A 16,593-nucleotide genomic window follows, 5' to 3' on the forward strand; every position below is an offset into this window, starting at 1 on the left:
ACCCAGGAGAATACTTAGCATGGCCCCTGGCTACTGTGGGATCTACATTTCCCTCTCCCTGGCTCTGACCACAGTCTCCACCCTGCAAAACTAAACCACTGTTGATTAAAACATACATTGCATGGGAAAAAGAAATTTTGAGGAGAAAACAGTTTATAATGTAAAATCTTTTTACTGAAAATATCAGAAGTAGCACTATGCATAAAGCTCGACATTTCCCAATTACTTTCCATTCAGTAGTATCCTAGAAAAGATTAAGATGAAGATTTTCCATTTTGTTTTCCAGTTACAAGGACCATGTAATATTTGTCACTAAATTACACTAGAAACATCCCTACTGCTACCTGCATAACAATTAACAACATGCTTCGCAATCCCATGCTTTCAAATGTTAGGATTTACGCAGTTTTATTAATGTGCCTGGATCCACTTGGTATGAAGGCAGGTCTGAGCAGCTTAAAAATCTAAATAATCCATACCAGAGTAAGATGATCTTGAATATTCTCCCTTCCACAGCCACCTCATGTCTACAAAAAGCTAGGCTAGCAAGTATACTTCCAATATTCAAATACTTCAAAAGAGCACAAGCAATAAAAATAATTTAAAATAAGTAAATAAATAAAGAAGACAAAAGTGCACTATAAAGTTTCTGGCACAACATTTCAAGGAAAGTTAGCAAAACAAGGCACAACGCAAACACCTACAGGCATGATTCATGCGAAATCTTCCCCTCGACTTCTCAGTTTAGACTTTGCTAAGTTCTTTTTTCAATTTGTGTGTGTTAAGATCTAAATCATTTTCATTTGCCTGATAAAGTTATGTTTCTAACCATTTTATCATGAAAGCAATCTATCACTGAAGCTTTTTAACTGAAGTACAGCTGCATTAATCTTTGATACAGCAAAGATCCTACTGGCAGAAGTTCATACTGTATAAAAAGAGTATCTTTCCATTCCTGATATCTTCTACATGGCTTTTAAAAGGAAATTAGAGCATGTATTGCAGTTGATAGAAAATCTTCTGAAAGCTTACAAAATTCCTACAAAATCTACCCTTTATGCCAAAACACATTTATATATTTTTGACCACATATCTAAAGGATTATCAAATTATTTTTAAACTTATTTTCAGCTGTTATAACAAAGTGATTAGATGGAAGAACATATTGTGATTAAAATGTCATCATCTAATACTTGGGGTACATAAGAAGTATTCCAACAGCATTTATTCTCTTCATATCTAAACCAGGATGTTGCTACAGTTTTGATGAATCTGTTGAGTTCAGCTGCCATGGTATCACAGTGACATTGGTCTTTAGATAACCTATAGTCAATTCAATTAAAACTTCACAGCAATCACTACTTATCCATCACATCAAATTGCACTTAAAAGTAAATTAGGAACCAGAGCATCAGCATAATGTGTTCTCTCAACCAACACTGAAAAGCTGACATCTTCTACATCAACTAAAATCTCCAAGCAATTCAAAGACTTGCCACATTTTAGAACACACTGCAGAAATCTATTCCTGAGGTAGTGAATTTGGGTCATTGATGCAAAGCTTTTTTTCTGAGCAGAGAATACTCATAAAAGCCTGAAGATCCCACTTCATTCCACAAACACTTAAGTAATGGGGGGGAAGAGGAAGGAGGGTGTGGAAAATTTCTGCTGAAAAAATTCCAACTCCTGTTGCACTTCCTTAGGGAAAATAATGGAATCATATGCTTTGTATGGGTACATGGAATATGTTGGTATTGCTCAATTAAGATTCCTTATCTAAGTAAGAGAGATGAGAAGACCAAGATGCTGCCCATGCAAGAGACACACACTGACTTCTTCATGAGCACCAGAATCCTCCAGCAAAGGGATTTGGTAGAATATGAAATACCATGCTAAAGAAATACCTGTGCCAAAAACTTCACCACTTAACCAACAACAACTAACACAAGAAAAAAAGATAAAGAAAAAAGAAAGCAAGCTGAAGACCTCTAAGTTTGCCAATAAAGGCAGTAAGACAAACTTTCACAGTGTATTTTTTTTTTCTGTCTTAATACTACTAATCAGCCTCTACTGTATTTTTTAAATGCATGCATAAACCTCCAAAAACTGTAAGATCTGCACATGACATGTTCAACCATGATTATATTTCACTGGGCAATATGAGGAGACGCTATCTCTGCATGTGAAAAATATTTGGAGTATTAGGGTTTAGGTTTCCTTCTTCCATCTCCCCATGGAAGTAATACTTTGTCAAGGTCCTATTATACATCTAATAGTTATGGTTTTGTAGTTCTATTGCAATATATCATATTAGTATTTCCAGAAGATAAAGTATCTAGTGACTAAATGTACTGAAACATTGGTCTTGGTTTTACATAGACCATCAGCTATCAAGAATGTGCTTTAGTCCTTTTGAAAAACACTGGATAGAGGAACAAGGAACCAAGAATCAGAATCCCTTGAACAAGCAAATGGGGAGCATCTGTGGGCAGTGATGGTGTAAGGCTCATACAAGTTGTTGCAGTATTCATTAATTTTCAGTTGTAACCTTTTAAACAGGTTGCGTGGCATTCCATCAATTTTAGAAAATTATCCAAGAGCTGAACAGTGTTTGAATCTGTCAGTGCAAGTTTATTTTTTGTAGTCTACAACATTTAGATTCAGTAGAAAAATACTCCTATGTACACGATGAATCTGAGAAGAACCACCTAATTAGTCCTCTAACACAAACTCCACCAATGATTCGATGATAGACTACAAAAAGCAGCATCTTTCCAGTGCCAGAAATTTTGTAAATCCAAAGGCATCAAGGAAAAGTATGAAACCTATCCCACCTACTTCGTACCTTTTCACCTTGGAGCTACAATATGCTCATGTACATAAGCAAGAGAAATATTTTTAATCTCTTCAGGAGAGAGCAGGGAAGACCACAGTTTTTTCCTACACAGTCATGCATTTCAAGAAAACATCTGACAAATGAAAGGCAGCATGGTAGCATTTATGCTTTATGGATATGCACTCAATTCACCCATGCCCCTCTGAGTTTTTGGCACAGAGAGAGAGCCTTTCTAGATGAAAATGTTTCCTTCAGGGGTGACATCACTTTCCCCGTGCAGAAGTCTTGTCTCACAACTGCATGTGAGCACCTCCAACATCCTGATGTCATTCATTTAGACAGGAGAACAGAAAGAGAACTTCTCTCTTTCGGCTGGTTTAATTGCCCCGACAGGATGCCAGGCCAGACGAGATGGTGCTTCCAGGTTCACTGTACTGTATGCATTTCTGATAAATGGGAAAAGAATAGATGACCTGGCAGAAGGCTCAGACAATAACATGTGATTTACAGGACATGAATGCAGCTACTATAAGATTTATCTGACAGCCCACTCCGATAGTGGACTGTTGAGCATCCGATGGAATGATTTCTAGTCTAGAAAGTCTGCTACTGAGTAGCCATACACATTATTTATTTATTAGATGTTTTGGGTTGAAACCACTTTTAAATGATGCACTTCACAATGCTCAGCCATAAATTTAGTTTCAAACCCTGGAAGGGAGGTAGTGTTATTGGAATGTGTGTCAGACTGAATTAGGATGAGCAACACAATGCTTTTATAAAGTGGCCTTGAATGCAACGTCGATTCCTTCAAAAATGATATTAATGTCAAATAAGCAGGAACACTTTGCAGTTATAGTAAATGAAGGATTCTTTATGTTTTGATAGATTTATAGAAATGTAAGTACACACACTCTGAAAATGTAGCGTGTCTATCAAAAAACACAACTGTTTTTGTCTTGGAAAAAGCCTTTTGTCTGGGTCTCAAACCACCTGTTTCTCTTTTTATCTTGTGTTAAGCAGAAAGTAATTTATAAACATGCAAACACAAAAACATTAAATAAGGGGTTTTTTCCATATGCCTAAATATATGAATTTTAAACAAGAAAATAAATTAACCAGATGTCACAAATAGTTTCAGAGAATTGTACCTCTTGAATTTTTAAAAAAATTACTTCACCCATTAAAGAGCTTTATTTTCAAGATTTTATGACAAAATTGTAGGATATTATTATTCCATTTTCCATTTCTGAGGAAGAAAAATATAATTCATCCACAGATTTAAATGAATATCGGAAAAATGTCAGGTGTTTCAGAAAAACAATCCAAGTACTTACATCTTATCTACAATGTTTAAAATTAATTTTAAGGAAGAGGTTATCATAAAAAACACTGAAGATTAATAAGAGCAATCTTTCAATTTCATAAAACGATGGCTGACAAATTTGTGAAGTTTTAAATCAAATTTTCAGATACTTACTTCATAACTATGCCACATTATTTATGTGATTAAAAACTGGCTTTTGACCTGATCTTTTGATCTTTGGCACTGCATCCTCTCCATCTCCTCTTAAAAATTAATTAAAATTTTAGCAAAAGGATATCACTTCATTTCCCACCCTATCTTGCAGGGAAAAAAAGAAAAAAAAAAGAAGGAAAAAAAAAAAGAAAAAATCAATCAAGCTCAAGCCCATCTCCTCCCAGTATCTGTAAAATGTCAGCTTGAAATTCAATTTCATATCTCTCAAGCTTTCATGTAGCAAAAGACAGTTCACTTCTTAACAAAATAAATCACTTCTGTGATTGCCATGCTGACCTCTTTGAATTAGGAAAATTCAAAGTGAAAAATGTAATTATCACCCCAGAACAATCTGTATACATCTGGAGCTAATTTTAGATTCATTTCTCACATCATTTTTCATATTCTGCCAAAAATTGCCAAGCTGCTATGTAACTTTAAAAAGACTTTGAGGTGTTTGTGACCTTACTCGTTTATTTCTACTACTCCACAAAGAACCACCTCAGCCCGTGCAACTTGCACTGCTAAGCAATCACGGTAGCTTCAATTTGATTAGATTAGCATTAAGTGGCATTGTGACACATATGACAAATAGATGCATTAGAGCACGTCATTTATTCCTTATCCTTTCCACTTCCCAAAACCAAACAAGTGACGTACACTACAGAGCACAACATGATTTTAAGAAAGATTAGATTACCTTACCCAAAAAAAAAAAAAGGGCAAGGTCAAGCACTAATTATTGATACAAGCAGCATGGATACCAAAAACTAATTTTTCTAAATAGTAGTACCAAGTTGTCAGACACATATTTAATACTTGGATTAGTTTTTACTTTAACACATTCCTGAATGAACAGTAAAATTTGTTATATGGATTTCTCAGTAGCAAAGATTCTTTTATAATTTAAATCAGCTGCAAGTTCATATTCTAGAAGTTGTGAACAATGTTCACTTCCAGTACTGCCGTATGTAAAATAACAGTCTCTAGATTCTATATGTTCCATAAGGAATATTAAATTCCTTTCAGGGTAAAATGATATTGTATTTCCTTAGGAAGAAGGAAAATAAGACGAGCAAAGTTCTGGTTACATTCATTAATAATAACCTCACTGGAAAATGTAACTACTCCTCACTAGTTCATTGTAAAATCTATTAGGTGTAATCTCCAGAAGTAATTGTTCTTACTGCACTTTATTGACAATGTAGACTATCGATTTTTCACACCTTCTATGATTCTTTCATTTGTATTCATGAAATGTCTATCAGCACACTCTAAATAAATTTGGCAATATAGGCACTAAAACGAATAAATCGATGTGAAGAAACATTAATTTTGCATTATCCTTATTCGTCAGGCGAGCAAACCATAGGGGTTGTAAATGAAGGTCAAAGGTTTTGAAATGGGTCAGAACCCTTGACCTCTAGACCAATACCATTCCCATTAAAAAAGGCTATTTTAAAGTTTTAAGTAGGGGAATTTACTACCAGAAAGGTATAATTTTAAGGCACCAAAAGAAAGGCTCAATAAAAACAGTCTTCCTTTTAATTACCAAAAAAAAAAAAAAAAAAAAAAAAAGCAATAAAGCCACCAAAAAATCCAATTAATACAGCATACATAAGTTTAAGAAAGTTCTTTAGGCTCTGTCTCTTTTCCAACCACAGGAACAGGCAGTTCTCAAGTTCTTACATACCTAAAATCACTTTGCCTTTAGGAATGTAGAATATCCTAGACTGATGACAACCAGGATTGCTTGCTTAAATTTTTCTCAAATCCTTAGTACTTGTCAAATCAATTAGGAATGACAGGGTTTCAGAAGTATTTATCACTCATTTCATAACCTCTACACAAAAGGAAAAATTCTATTTATCCCAGAGGATTCAGTATACCAAGTTGCAGGAATCAATCTGTTTCTTTAACTTTAATATTTATTGATCCTATCTCATCTTACAAAAATGACAGCATAGAATTACGTAGGCACACCATCTTCAAGGTTATGTAAATGCTCAACAGCAAGGTAACAAAAACTGCTTGAATAGACACAATTACAATTATTTTTTTAATCAAAAGGCCTTCCACATTACATTTTTGCCTATTACACATGAACTTAAATTAAAAGTAAAATTTAAAGTAAAATTTTATCTGTAATTTTCTTTGTGTTCAAACAGATTGATTTCAGACATTGTAACTTAAACCTCACCTGAGAGCAAAGGAGCATCACCAGCTCCACAACTGAACTGCTAGGTTTCATGCACATAAGACCTACAAAAGGAAAAAAAAAATTATACATAAATGCATGCTTATATGGCACCTAGCTATTAACACAAACTATTTTGAAGTGCAATAGATTAGAAGTGTTTTGAGAAACAAAAGAAAACAAAAACTTTCATGCCACTTCCAGTTCAATTTTGTACTTTATCAGCACAAAATAAAAGTACATGTGTGAGAGGGAAATCATGCCTTCCATCTAAAAGAAGCAGCTAATAGTAATTCTTACCCCCATTACTCAGTTTCATAAACATTTGTATGTCAAAATGATCAGAAGTGTGGTTAACATATGTTATATTAATCCACTGTATCTACATTTTGCTATTTCTCGAAGGATTGGGTCATTATATATGCAGAGAAGGGAAATGGCTTTATGACCTCTGCTTTCTCCATTGCGCGTTCTCCTTTCAGCCCCCAGCTATCAATCAAGTTTCCATTTTGTTTCATGGCAGCAGACATCCCAAACACTCTTATTAGTACTTTGACCCTTAACCCCACACTAAACCTAAGCAGAAGTGCAAGCAGTAACCCATATTTTCAGTTGTTTACAAACTAATTTGAGTATAATTATTTGTATTCTCATTTTGTTTTGGGATGGTCTATAACTGGGGTTTAGAACCAAAAATTGGTTTAATGTGTTTGTTTTTGTCTAGACAGTTCATACACTCCCAGTGATTATTCTGCCTTTTTTTTTTTTTGCTCATCCAATTTATGAAGTACTCATCTATCCATGTATGTAACTATACTACAGTCAAAATACTTTGAACTAGATTCTCTTATCTTCAGAGAAAAAAACGTAGCTAAAATGGGATATTTGGTTCCTTAGAAAACAAAGCTTTGAGAAAAAATGCTTTTCTGTTTTTTCTTATTAAATGAATGAAATAAATTTGTTCACAAGAGAGCTTCCATAAAAATGTTTATCAGCTAAAATGATGTCCACATGCATAAACGAAAGTAGAATCCCATCTTTGAGTCTTACAAAAAGCAATTCATATATTTCTTCCTTCCAATTATTTTTACCTCAAATGGCAAGCAAGCTAAACTACAAAACTAAATAACTTAAATTAGTGAAGTTTAATGAAGTCTCAATTTTGATATCAGCAGTCTTTAGTGAAACACTTAGCAGTGTTTGATGCTCTAAATGTGTCTCTTACAATGCTTATATTCAGCATTACAAACAGGATGACTGCCCTAATCCAAGAAATGAGTAGTTTCAAAAATGTTTTTAAAAGAACTTTAATTCCCTAGGAAGGAATTAGATCTGTTAGTGCAAACATAGCTCATGTGTGAGTGATCAGCCCAAGTTAAGCAACCAGGGGATTCTATCATGAGTGCACTTATCACTAGAAGCTGCAACAAGCTCTTCTTGTCACTTCTTCAACAGGACAAAACCTGAAAATTGCACTCTAAAAATCAGTAGATGATGCAATTTATATGATATAGCCAAATTTTGAGAAAATTGAAAAACCGGTGTTGCATTGCTAAATTCAGTCTTGCAATATGCACATTTTTTTAATAATGAGGATATTAATGCCCCCATTGCAGAACTGAGCCTCATTTTAAGCAGAGGGAAACCACCCAGTAGATAGAAAACTTCATCCTCTCAATATTGACCGTTTCATACCAATCTTCCACCAGGAAGAGCCATGATCACTGTCCTGCACAGGAATCCCTATCTTCTCAGATATGCCAGAGAATTCTCCTTCATACTGACAATGTATTTCTCTTACTTGTATGACTCCCTTCCAATGAAAAGCCAAAAAGCCAGAAGCAGACTCACTTGGTGATAGACCAGAACTCCACTGACACAGCTCCCAAGAACCCTTCTATCACAACATCCTAGTAAAAGTGTCAAGTCTTTGTACCCAACTCACTACGCTATATACTTTACTTTGTATCAAAGTGCTGACCCGGACACCAAAATTTCTCTTAAAGCTCACAAAACACATTTTGTACACAGCTTCTATGGGACAAATGTCCAGGAGAGTTGGAAAACAAAGGAAGATGGGCACAGAGGTAGCAGAGTTGGCAAAGACCAGGAGGCAGTGACCTCAGAGAGCTAAAGACAGAAGGAACAGGAGGCAGTGAAATCCAGTGGACAGAACTTTTTGGGAAAGCAAGAAGAAAGCTTCTAAATAAAGAAATTTTCAGTCTCCAAGGTAAAGCAATGAACACAAAACCCCTCCTTTTTTAAATGGAAACTTACTTGTACCTTCTATCAGCAACTCCTGCCCATGGCTGCCCAAAAGAGTCCGAGAAAGAAAGGGAGCAAAATCCACAAAAATCTCTCTCAGAAGTGGGGCAGCTTTTTCCAAAGCATGCTCAAGCCTGTCTGTAATACTAGTAGAGAGATATATGTGATTAGCAATAAAAGAATGAAGTTACTGAAATTTTGTAAAAAGGAATATAGATTTTGACAATGTTTAAGTGATATACATGTATAAGAAGGAATTAATTATCCAAAAATCAGTATTTTCCCAAACCTTCATTAGTTACTGAAAATCAGCAAAAGGACATTCTTAAGTTACATGGTATCAGAATATCAATTGTAATATCAACAACACGAGCCACAGCACAGCTGTTCAGATCAATTGGAGAAGTTACCTCATATTGGAGGCAGAACCCTCAGGCACTGAAGAAACTGCAGGAACAGATGGCAATTTTGAATTAGATGATCCTCTTCCTACAAGGGAAAGTAATAATAGACAAATTAAATAAAAAAACATTCCAGGGTTTAGAAAAGCAGACCAGAAACTAAAGCCTTGAATCTGAGCTCTGAGAAGCCATGGCTTTCAAGTGTTGTGTGAGGACTAGGTGAAATCCTCTCACCTCTTTGTACTTCAAATATTTTTTTTCCTTCCGTAAGAGTCCTATTGCATTCATATTTACCAGATATGCCATGGCAAGTTTTCTTAATGTTGCTTTAGCATGGACAGAAAGTAATTCAAGGAAACATTGTAGTTTCTTTTGTGAAGGAAATCAGACTAGGCGGCAGTGATTCCTTCTGGGAAAGAGCCGGGATCCTCTTTGAACAAATTTAATAACACACTCTAGAAGTGAATACAAACTACATCTTACACCTTTAATATTACTATAATATGCTAATATATATATAATAATACTAATTCATAATATAAAGCCAAATGGAAATGTTTTAAAGCCGTCTCTTGGTTAGTGGAAGTGTTCACCTAATTTCAAGTAATTTGCACAGAAAATTTTGTCTAAAATTAAAACATGTATTTGCATTAAATTCACACAGAAAACAATGTGTGGGTATTTTCAACAGCCAAGCTTAAAATTTTGCAAAACTGAAACTGACAGAGGCAGCTATGATAAAATTTTCCATTGCACTGCCAGTGTCATTAGCATGATGGCAGTGGTATATAACCTCATTTATGAGTTATTAACTTTGCCACATCAATTATTCAAAGGTTGATAGGGAAGACTGGGTCATTTATGTACCCTACACTTACAGAAAAAAAGCAGTTGTGTTATGTCAAATTGACACTATATGGCTCTCATCAGCACAGGAGGAATCTGTAAATATTAGATTCTGCTGTTCAGTATATAAAGAGAAATACAACCTCCATACTGCAGTATGGATTGGTATTAGCAATGATGAACAGGGGGCAAGCAAGACAGCCAGAGACTTCACAGATATTTTCTGCCAGGATAGGAATGGTGACTCACAAATCTTACACTGCATTCCAAGCCATAGAGAGGAATGAATCTTAGCAGACAGGTTTCTGTGCATTTCCCAGGAGCATGACTGCTCCTAGTCCATCTGCAATCCTATCTCTTTCCACCCCGAGACCCTGTCCTATTCTCTTTCCTCTCACCTTGCCAGTTTCAGATTTTTATGTTGCTGGAAAGGAGGGGAGGGGAAAAAAAAAAGGAAAAAAATCTGAAATAAGGGAGTTTAATCATTTTAGTTCTCACATCTATCTTAGCAAAGACATGACCCTTCTCAGAACTATAGAAAAATTCCTGATGGTCCCACCTACAATGGACTTCGTTAATTCACTTAAGTGCAACCTGTCTGGAAACAGCTGCTGAGATCTTGAAACTATCTACTAAAATGTGTCACATGCAACTTTTCAAAGATTTTCAACTTGACTGAAGTGAAATAGATTTGGAAAGAGATGGCAAAGATAGATCCCTGAGATAGTGAAATATTTCTCCTGTCAAATTTCAAAATTCTGCTCCAAAACCCCGGCACACAGAGCTTCCTCCAAGTAATATCAAGGGTTTCTGATGGGTGAGGGTTTTTTTGTTTTTCTATCCAGAGAAGATGGTTTTCTCCAATCTTATTTCAAAGGCAGCATAGAAACTAATAAAATAATTTAGATTATCATAACCATGAAAAGTTTTGCTCTCATTTGTTTTTCTTTCTTCAGAGATAGGAGATATCTTTGTGAATGTGATTAATTTGTTCTTTTCATAAATTCAACCTGAAGCTCTTATGCTGACTGCTGTATGGGTATGATAGAATCAGAAGGAAACTGAGTGGGCCATACAGAATGAAGAATAAGAAAGTGGTGAACAAAGCATTAGCTGAAAGCAAAGTGAAATGTGAATCTTCTGTATCTTAAATAATTTATCTAAAAAAGACTAATCAAACATATATATTCCTGAAGATTTCAACAGTGATAGCAAGATTTTGTAAATGTTCTCAGTATTTTCATAGATGTAATTCCATTTATTTTAACAGCTAATTTTCCACAGTCAAACCACCAAAAAGTGTTTGGGTATTCCCAACAGAAAAGCTGTCAAATGATGTGTTGAAAATTAGGACACAGCCTCCTGCACAGAAAAACAAAGCCCACATAAGGCAACAAAGCCCACATAAGGCAACAAAGCCACATGATTCAGTGGTTTGTCATTTACTTAACAGCTAAAATACTTCCTTTCATTTATTTTTTTTTCATTAAGACTTTAAAACTACTATGTCATTTGTCATGAGAAACCTTATATTTAAATAATTTGACTAGAATACCCAGATTTCTCCCTGAAGCCCAACATCCCTATTCTCATTTAACAAGTCCCTCTAACTTAAAAATACTCCAAAGTCCACGTGTCCAGAAGTGGATTTACAGGCACACACTGCCCATAAAGGGAAGTCAGCACACTTATCTGGGTAGTCCAGCACAGCACCAAACTGAAATGGCACACAAAGCCTTCAAAACAAGGAAGTCCTATCAACACACAGGTTGTGGAAGCAGCATGTCTTGATACAGAAATGCTCACATGCTTTTTACCACAACTAATATCTGTCAGCAGTAACCCACTACTCACTGGGTATGGTTATATAGTCAATAGTACACAAACTAAAATCCTAGCCTATTAAAACAAAGATCACTTTAGCAGGATAAAATAAGACTTAACAGTGAAGCACAGCAGCATGTGTTTTTATATTAAATGAGATAAAAATAATTCTGTGCAGTATTTGGGCCATCAGCAAAATAACTGAAGGAAAAATTAGGGAAAAATAAAATCAAGGGAAACATCTGCAAGGACAATGAGAGGGCATAACAGCCATCATGAGGCTAATAAAGAAACAGTCTAGGCTAACTTGGCTTTTTTGCTTATTATTTTGGGATGGGTTGGGGCTTCTTTGGTTTTCCATTTCTTCAACAAAACTGGTAAAAATACTTTAAGTGGGAGGTAAAGGAACTCACAACATAGGACATGAATATTTTTTCTTCTTGAAATAAAGAAGAATCTGCACAAAACAGATGAGGTATAAATGTAAAACTGAAATTTTGAGTACATATGAACTTGTAAAAATAAACATAAAAAAAGGCACTGATAATTTGAATTTAACAAAGCATAAGGCAGGCATCTATATAAACTGATATTCTTTTTTCAGATTACATAAGGATATTTCTGGTCTGAATTTCCTCATGCTTATCAACACCTAAAACCACATTCCAAACTCAGATACATTTCACTAAAAGGGGTGAATCTCAGATTTATCCCAGTTGAGAATTTCAGGGTTCTTTCAATGGGATTAGGCATAGTGATTTTTGCATGCAGATTTTGTTTTGTGAAAGTATATTTTTTACTTTATTTAACTCAGAGGAAGCTTTTTATTACACTTTTTTCTGCTTTTAGTGAAAAAGATGAAAATACTTCAGTAGCATATTTTCATCCACAACACACATGTGGGTAAGTGCAGTAGCTACTTCAAACATGTGGAACTAAACTGACTTATCTCTTCCTTATCCTTTCACTGATAAACTGGCTCCTTCAAACTGACAGTTTTACAGACATTTGCAAGAACATAAAAGAAAATGCAAATAGATCATCTGTCTAGCACCCTTACAGTGAAACCTTATTGTTTATTCAAGGTCCCCAAGGGTCTAAACAAATAGTTTCTCAAGCAATAAAATATTGTTTAAAAAGTCCTTGTGCAAGATCCTCTTGCTTTTGCATGTACACTCACAAAGTACACTTGGCAATGCACAAGCAGTACATGATAATTTACTTTGTGAGGAGATGGAGATGAGGTATTAGAAAAAAAACAGACTTGAATTAAATAACCGTATCTCTTAATTTTGTACAACAGACCTACCTTACACCAGTGCCCTTGGTGGAAGAAGCATCCAGTAAAATAATAAGCTCATTCAAAAATACACTTCCGAGGCTGGAAGTGCACAATGCAAGACTACAATGAAAGGTTTTACAAGCTAATACAAGGGTTCTGTTACATAAACACATCTGTAGGCTAAAGCAAAACAGATTCCATGAAACAATGGTGAAAACTTCTCAAGAGAAGTGGCTTTAAAACAGTTTTTATACTGACAAAGTATCAAGCCATTTCCATTGCATATCATCAGAATCTGAGATTTTTTTAAAGTGCCATTCTGCTATGGTAACTAGCTGTCAACTACTGTCACCATTAAGCTGGAATTCTCTTTGAAATAATTATTATAATCCAGTGAATTGCTTGAACAACCTCTGCACTGATGGTAACTCACTTCATGATCATTTTTCTTCCTTTAGCTTGTCGTCTGCTAATTTATTTTATTGCATGACTTCAAGTTCATCTTCACCTATGTATAAAAATCAATGAATACCATTCATCTTTGCAAAACAAGCCAACTGCCACAGAAAATTTACATTTTCCTAAGTGTTTGACTAGGATTCAGCAGTTACAACTCCATTTTTATCTGCTGTTACTGCTTATCCTCATTTTCTTCCAAACATTCACTTCCTTTTTCACCTCAGTCTTTGACATGGCCTCGTTTACAACTTACAATTTGGGGAACAGCTTGCCCAGAGAAGGAAAAATCCTGTAACTAATTCTGTGTGGCTCAAAGGCAAAACAAATGAAACTCAAAGAACTTCAAGTAGGAAGGGGAGGAGGCAGGCAACAGAAACTGAGTGGAACTTCTCAGTGTTTTTCTACATTCAAAACGTCAGTAAGGAAAAGAGACAATTCACCCCTGCTTCCCTCAGACTTTTCATATCCTCTCTTCATTAAAGTTGTATTTGAACAACCATTTGGAAACTGAATAGTGAAAGCCTCAAGACTGCATTCTTTGGAGTGAAGCACTAATAAAACACACGTGAAATCCTTCAAGCACATAAACAGAGAAACTCAGAGAATCAGAGAAAACAGTGGGAGTACAAACTGCAAAATATTTTAAAAATTCTCACCACTTCAGAACATTGTGACTGTAATGGAAACACTTAAAAGGAAAACTAACTGACAAACAAAAATACAGGCATCCTGCTGGCATGTTCACAATAGCTTAGGCAGCTCTGCCAAGTCCTGCCTGTACAAATATTAGTCTTGTCTTAGCAGTAGCCCTTCCTGAACACGGCATGTGTAAAACCTCTGTGTCACATCACACATTCAGCCTGGAAGACAACCCAAGGGAGAAACAACTCCAGCAAATTCTCACTTCTTACATTACTACTAGCAAAGATGTTCTTCTGTGCAACACCACTCTCTGTAGTAGACATCAAATGATTAGCTCAAAATGGGCCACCAGGTTTATCTTCTCCATTCATTTCCAAGATTACAGCAAACCAACAACCCAAATACCAACCATCAGCAACAGACCCATGGGAAAGTTCGGACCACAAGAGCCATATCTATGTTCAGGAAAAGCTTTTTGTGCTATGAAATATTCTGCAGATTCAATGAGTAAAGGTGAAGAAACTTCTGCAAAAAGCCAGAGTGTCTGAGGCCAAAACACGTTGTCACCCTCTTTTAAAATATCAGGGGAACAGAGCAAGCTTGGATGGTTCTTTCCAACTTATCAACAGTCTGCATTTGGCCAGGATATGTCATAATCCGTGTGATATGGGAGTATCTTAAGCATCAAATATCTGAGATGCTCACAACCCTTGAGCTACAGACAAGAAGCAAACTTCAGAAAAAATTATTGGGAAGGAGCCTGATGAATTCTGAGCACACATAAATGGCAGTGGAGGCAATACATAGAGTGATATTTCAACACAAATCCTATCTTGACCAAGCAATTCTGACATCACATCTACAGGTGGAGGATGATCACACACCATATAACACTTATTCCCAAATTGAGTTTGTGCACATTACTATTAGAACACTATCACCTGCTATCTAATCCTATTCAAATGTCTGCATAGCACTTACACCCCTGTTTTGGACTAAATCTGCTCAAGTCTTCATCATAAAGCATTATGTGTTCATTTATTTTACATGCTATATATTACATATATTAAAATATAGATATATATATATAGTTATATTATATATGTTATCAATTTTTAAGGTGTATCAAACAAATGAATATAAAACTCACTTAAAAAAAACCAGAAGAGATAATTTTTTTAATGTAGGAATAATGTTTAACAGCCTTCATATCAAACATGAAATAGCCCCTACATAAGCCCCTAATCTCAGCACTTTTTTAAAAAAAAGTTTTAATTTATTTCTTAATTACAGAAGTAAACAAACTTATAATGACTGTTAACTGGAAAAATGAGAACAATGTATTGATTCTCTGCTGTATGAAAATAAAAATTAGTGAAAGAATAAGTGATTTGAACTCAGAGGAAAATTATATTTTTGCTTTATAGGAAGCTTGTTTATTACCACTTCCATCCTCTAATAAAAAATAAATTAAGACCTTACAGAGAATTTGATTTCAAAATTAAATGTGTGCAATTTACATGAGCAACATTGGATGTAAACCACTCCAACTCTGAAAAATTTTTGTTTCCATGCCATTATTTTACAGGAGAAAAGAGTCTCATGTTTTAATTTGTTTAAGGCATGATTTCATTTATCCCTTAACTTTTTCTTTTAATTAATAATATTGCCAGTCTAAACATGTCTATTTTTAATCCTGATTAGTTTCTTTTTATGCATATCAGTTCAGATTACACGTCCAATTTTTGCCAAAACTTCCAGACATGATGGAAGTCACACAGTTACAAACTACATTAGTATTGTTTATTGTCTGGATTTCTCATACATTCTACAGGCACAGGAGCACTTATTTTTTTCTTCTATACGTTCCTAAAAGATTAACTAAATCTGAAATTCAATGTTCATCTGGTTGTTTTTTTTATTAAAAGCGATTACCTGTTTCAGAAATTGTAATAATTAAGCCCACAAATAAACCAGGTAAATCAGTCAGAAGTTAACAAAATAGCAATCATTTTAAACAATTTCAACATAGGTGAGGTTTTACTATTTTTAAAACAGATTAGCTACTCAGAGCCAATCTTCCCCAAAGATTTGTGATATGTCAAAATACAGCTAATTCTCCGACTTCAAATATTACTCCTACACCAATATAATGCTACTTCCTGCAGTTTTGGAGGCAAAATAGATTCTCCCTTTTCACAAAGAGTGAAATTATATGTATATATATATATATATACACCATAGTATATTTCAATAACTCTTCTTTTCCTTTATGGTAATGTCTGGAGTAAAACCTTTTTGATTTTACCTCAGAAATGGAAT

The 16,593-nt window shown here is 34.9% G+C and overlaps 1 protein-coding gene across 6 annotated transcripts in view; it reads right to left on the reverse strand.

Annotated features, from left to right (window-relative positions):
* The window catches only part of LRBA (LPS responsive beige-like anchor protein), a 369,063-nt gene that overhangs the window by 264,246 nt on the left and 88,224 nt on the right, over positions 1-16,593 (reverse strand). For 5 of the 6 annotated variants that reach the window (XM_088057132.1, XM_014254789.2, XM_014254786.2 and 2 more), the window contains 3 exons: positions 9,228-9,306; positions 8,830-8,963; positions 6,556-6,617 (listed from right to left, as the gene is read on the reverse strand). In XM_088057132.1, the coding sequence (XP_087913258.1) occupies positions 6,556-6,617; positions 8,830-8,963; positions 9,228-9,306 (275 nt within the window). The remainder of the gene's footprint in view (positions 1-6,555; positions 6,618-8,829; positions 8,964-9,227; positions 9,307-16,593) is intronic. The other variant, XM_088057133.1, reaches the window with a different exon arrangement.

This window comes from Pseudopodoces humilis, chromosome 6 (genome assembly GCF_049639895.1).
Source record: "Pseudopodoces humilis isolate 2021_Gansu_Grassland_sample_001 chromosome 6, ASM4963989v1, whole genome shotgun sequence".
NCBI lineage: Eukaryota > Metazoa > Chordata > Aves > Passeriformes > Paridae > Pseudopodoces > Pseudopodoces humilis.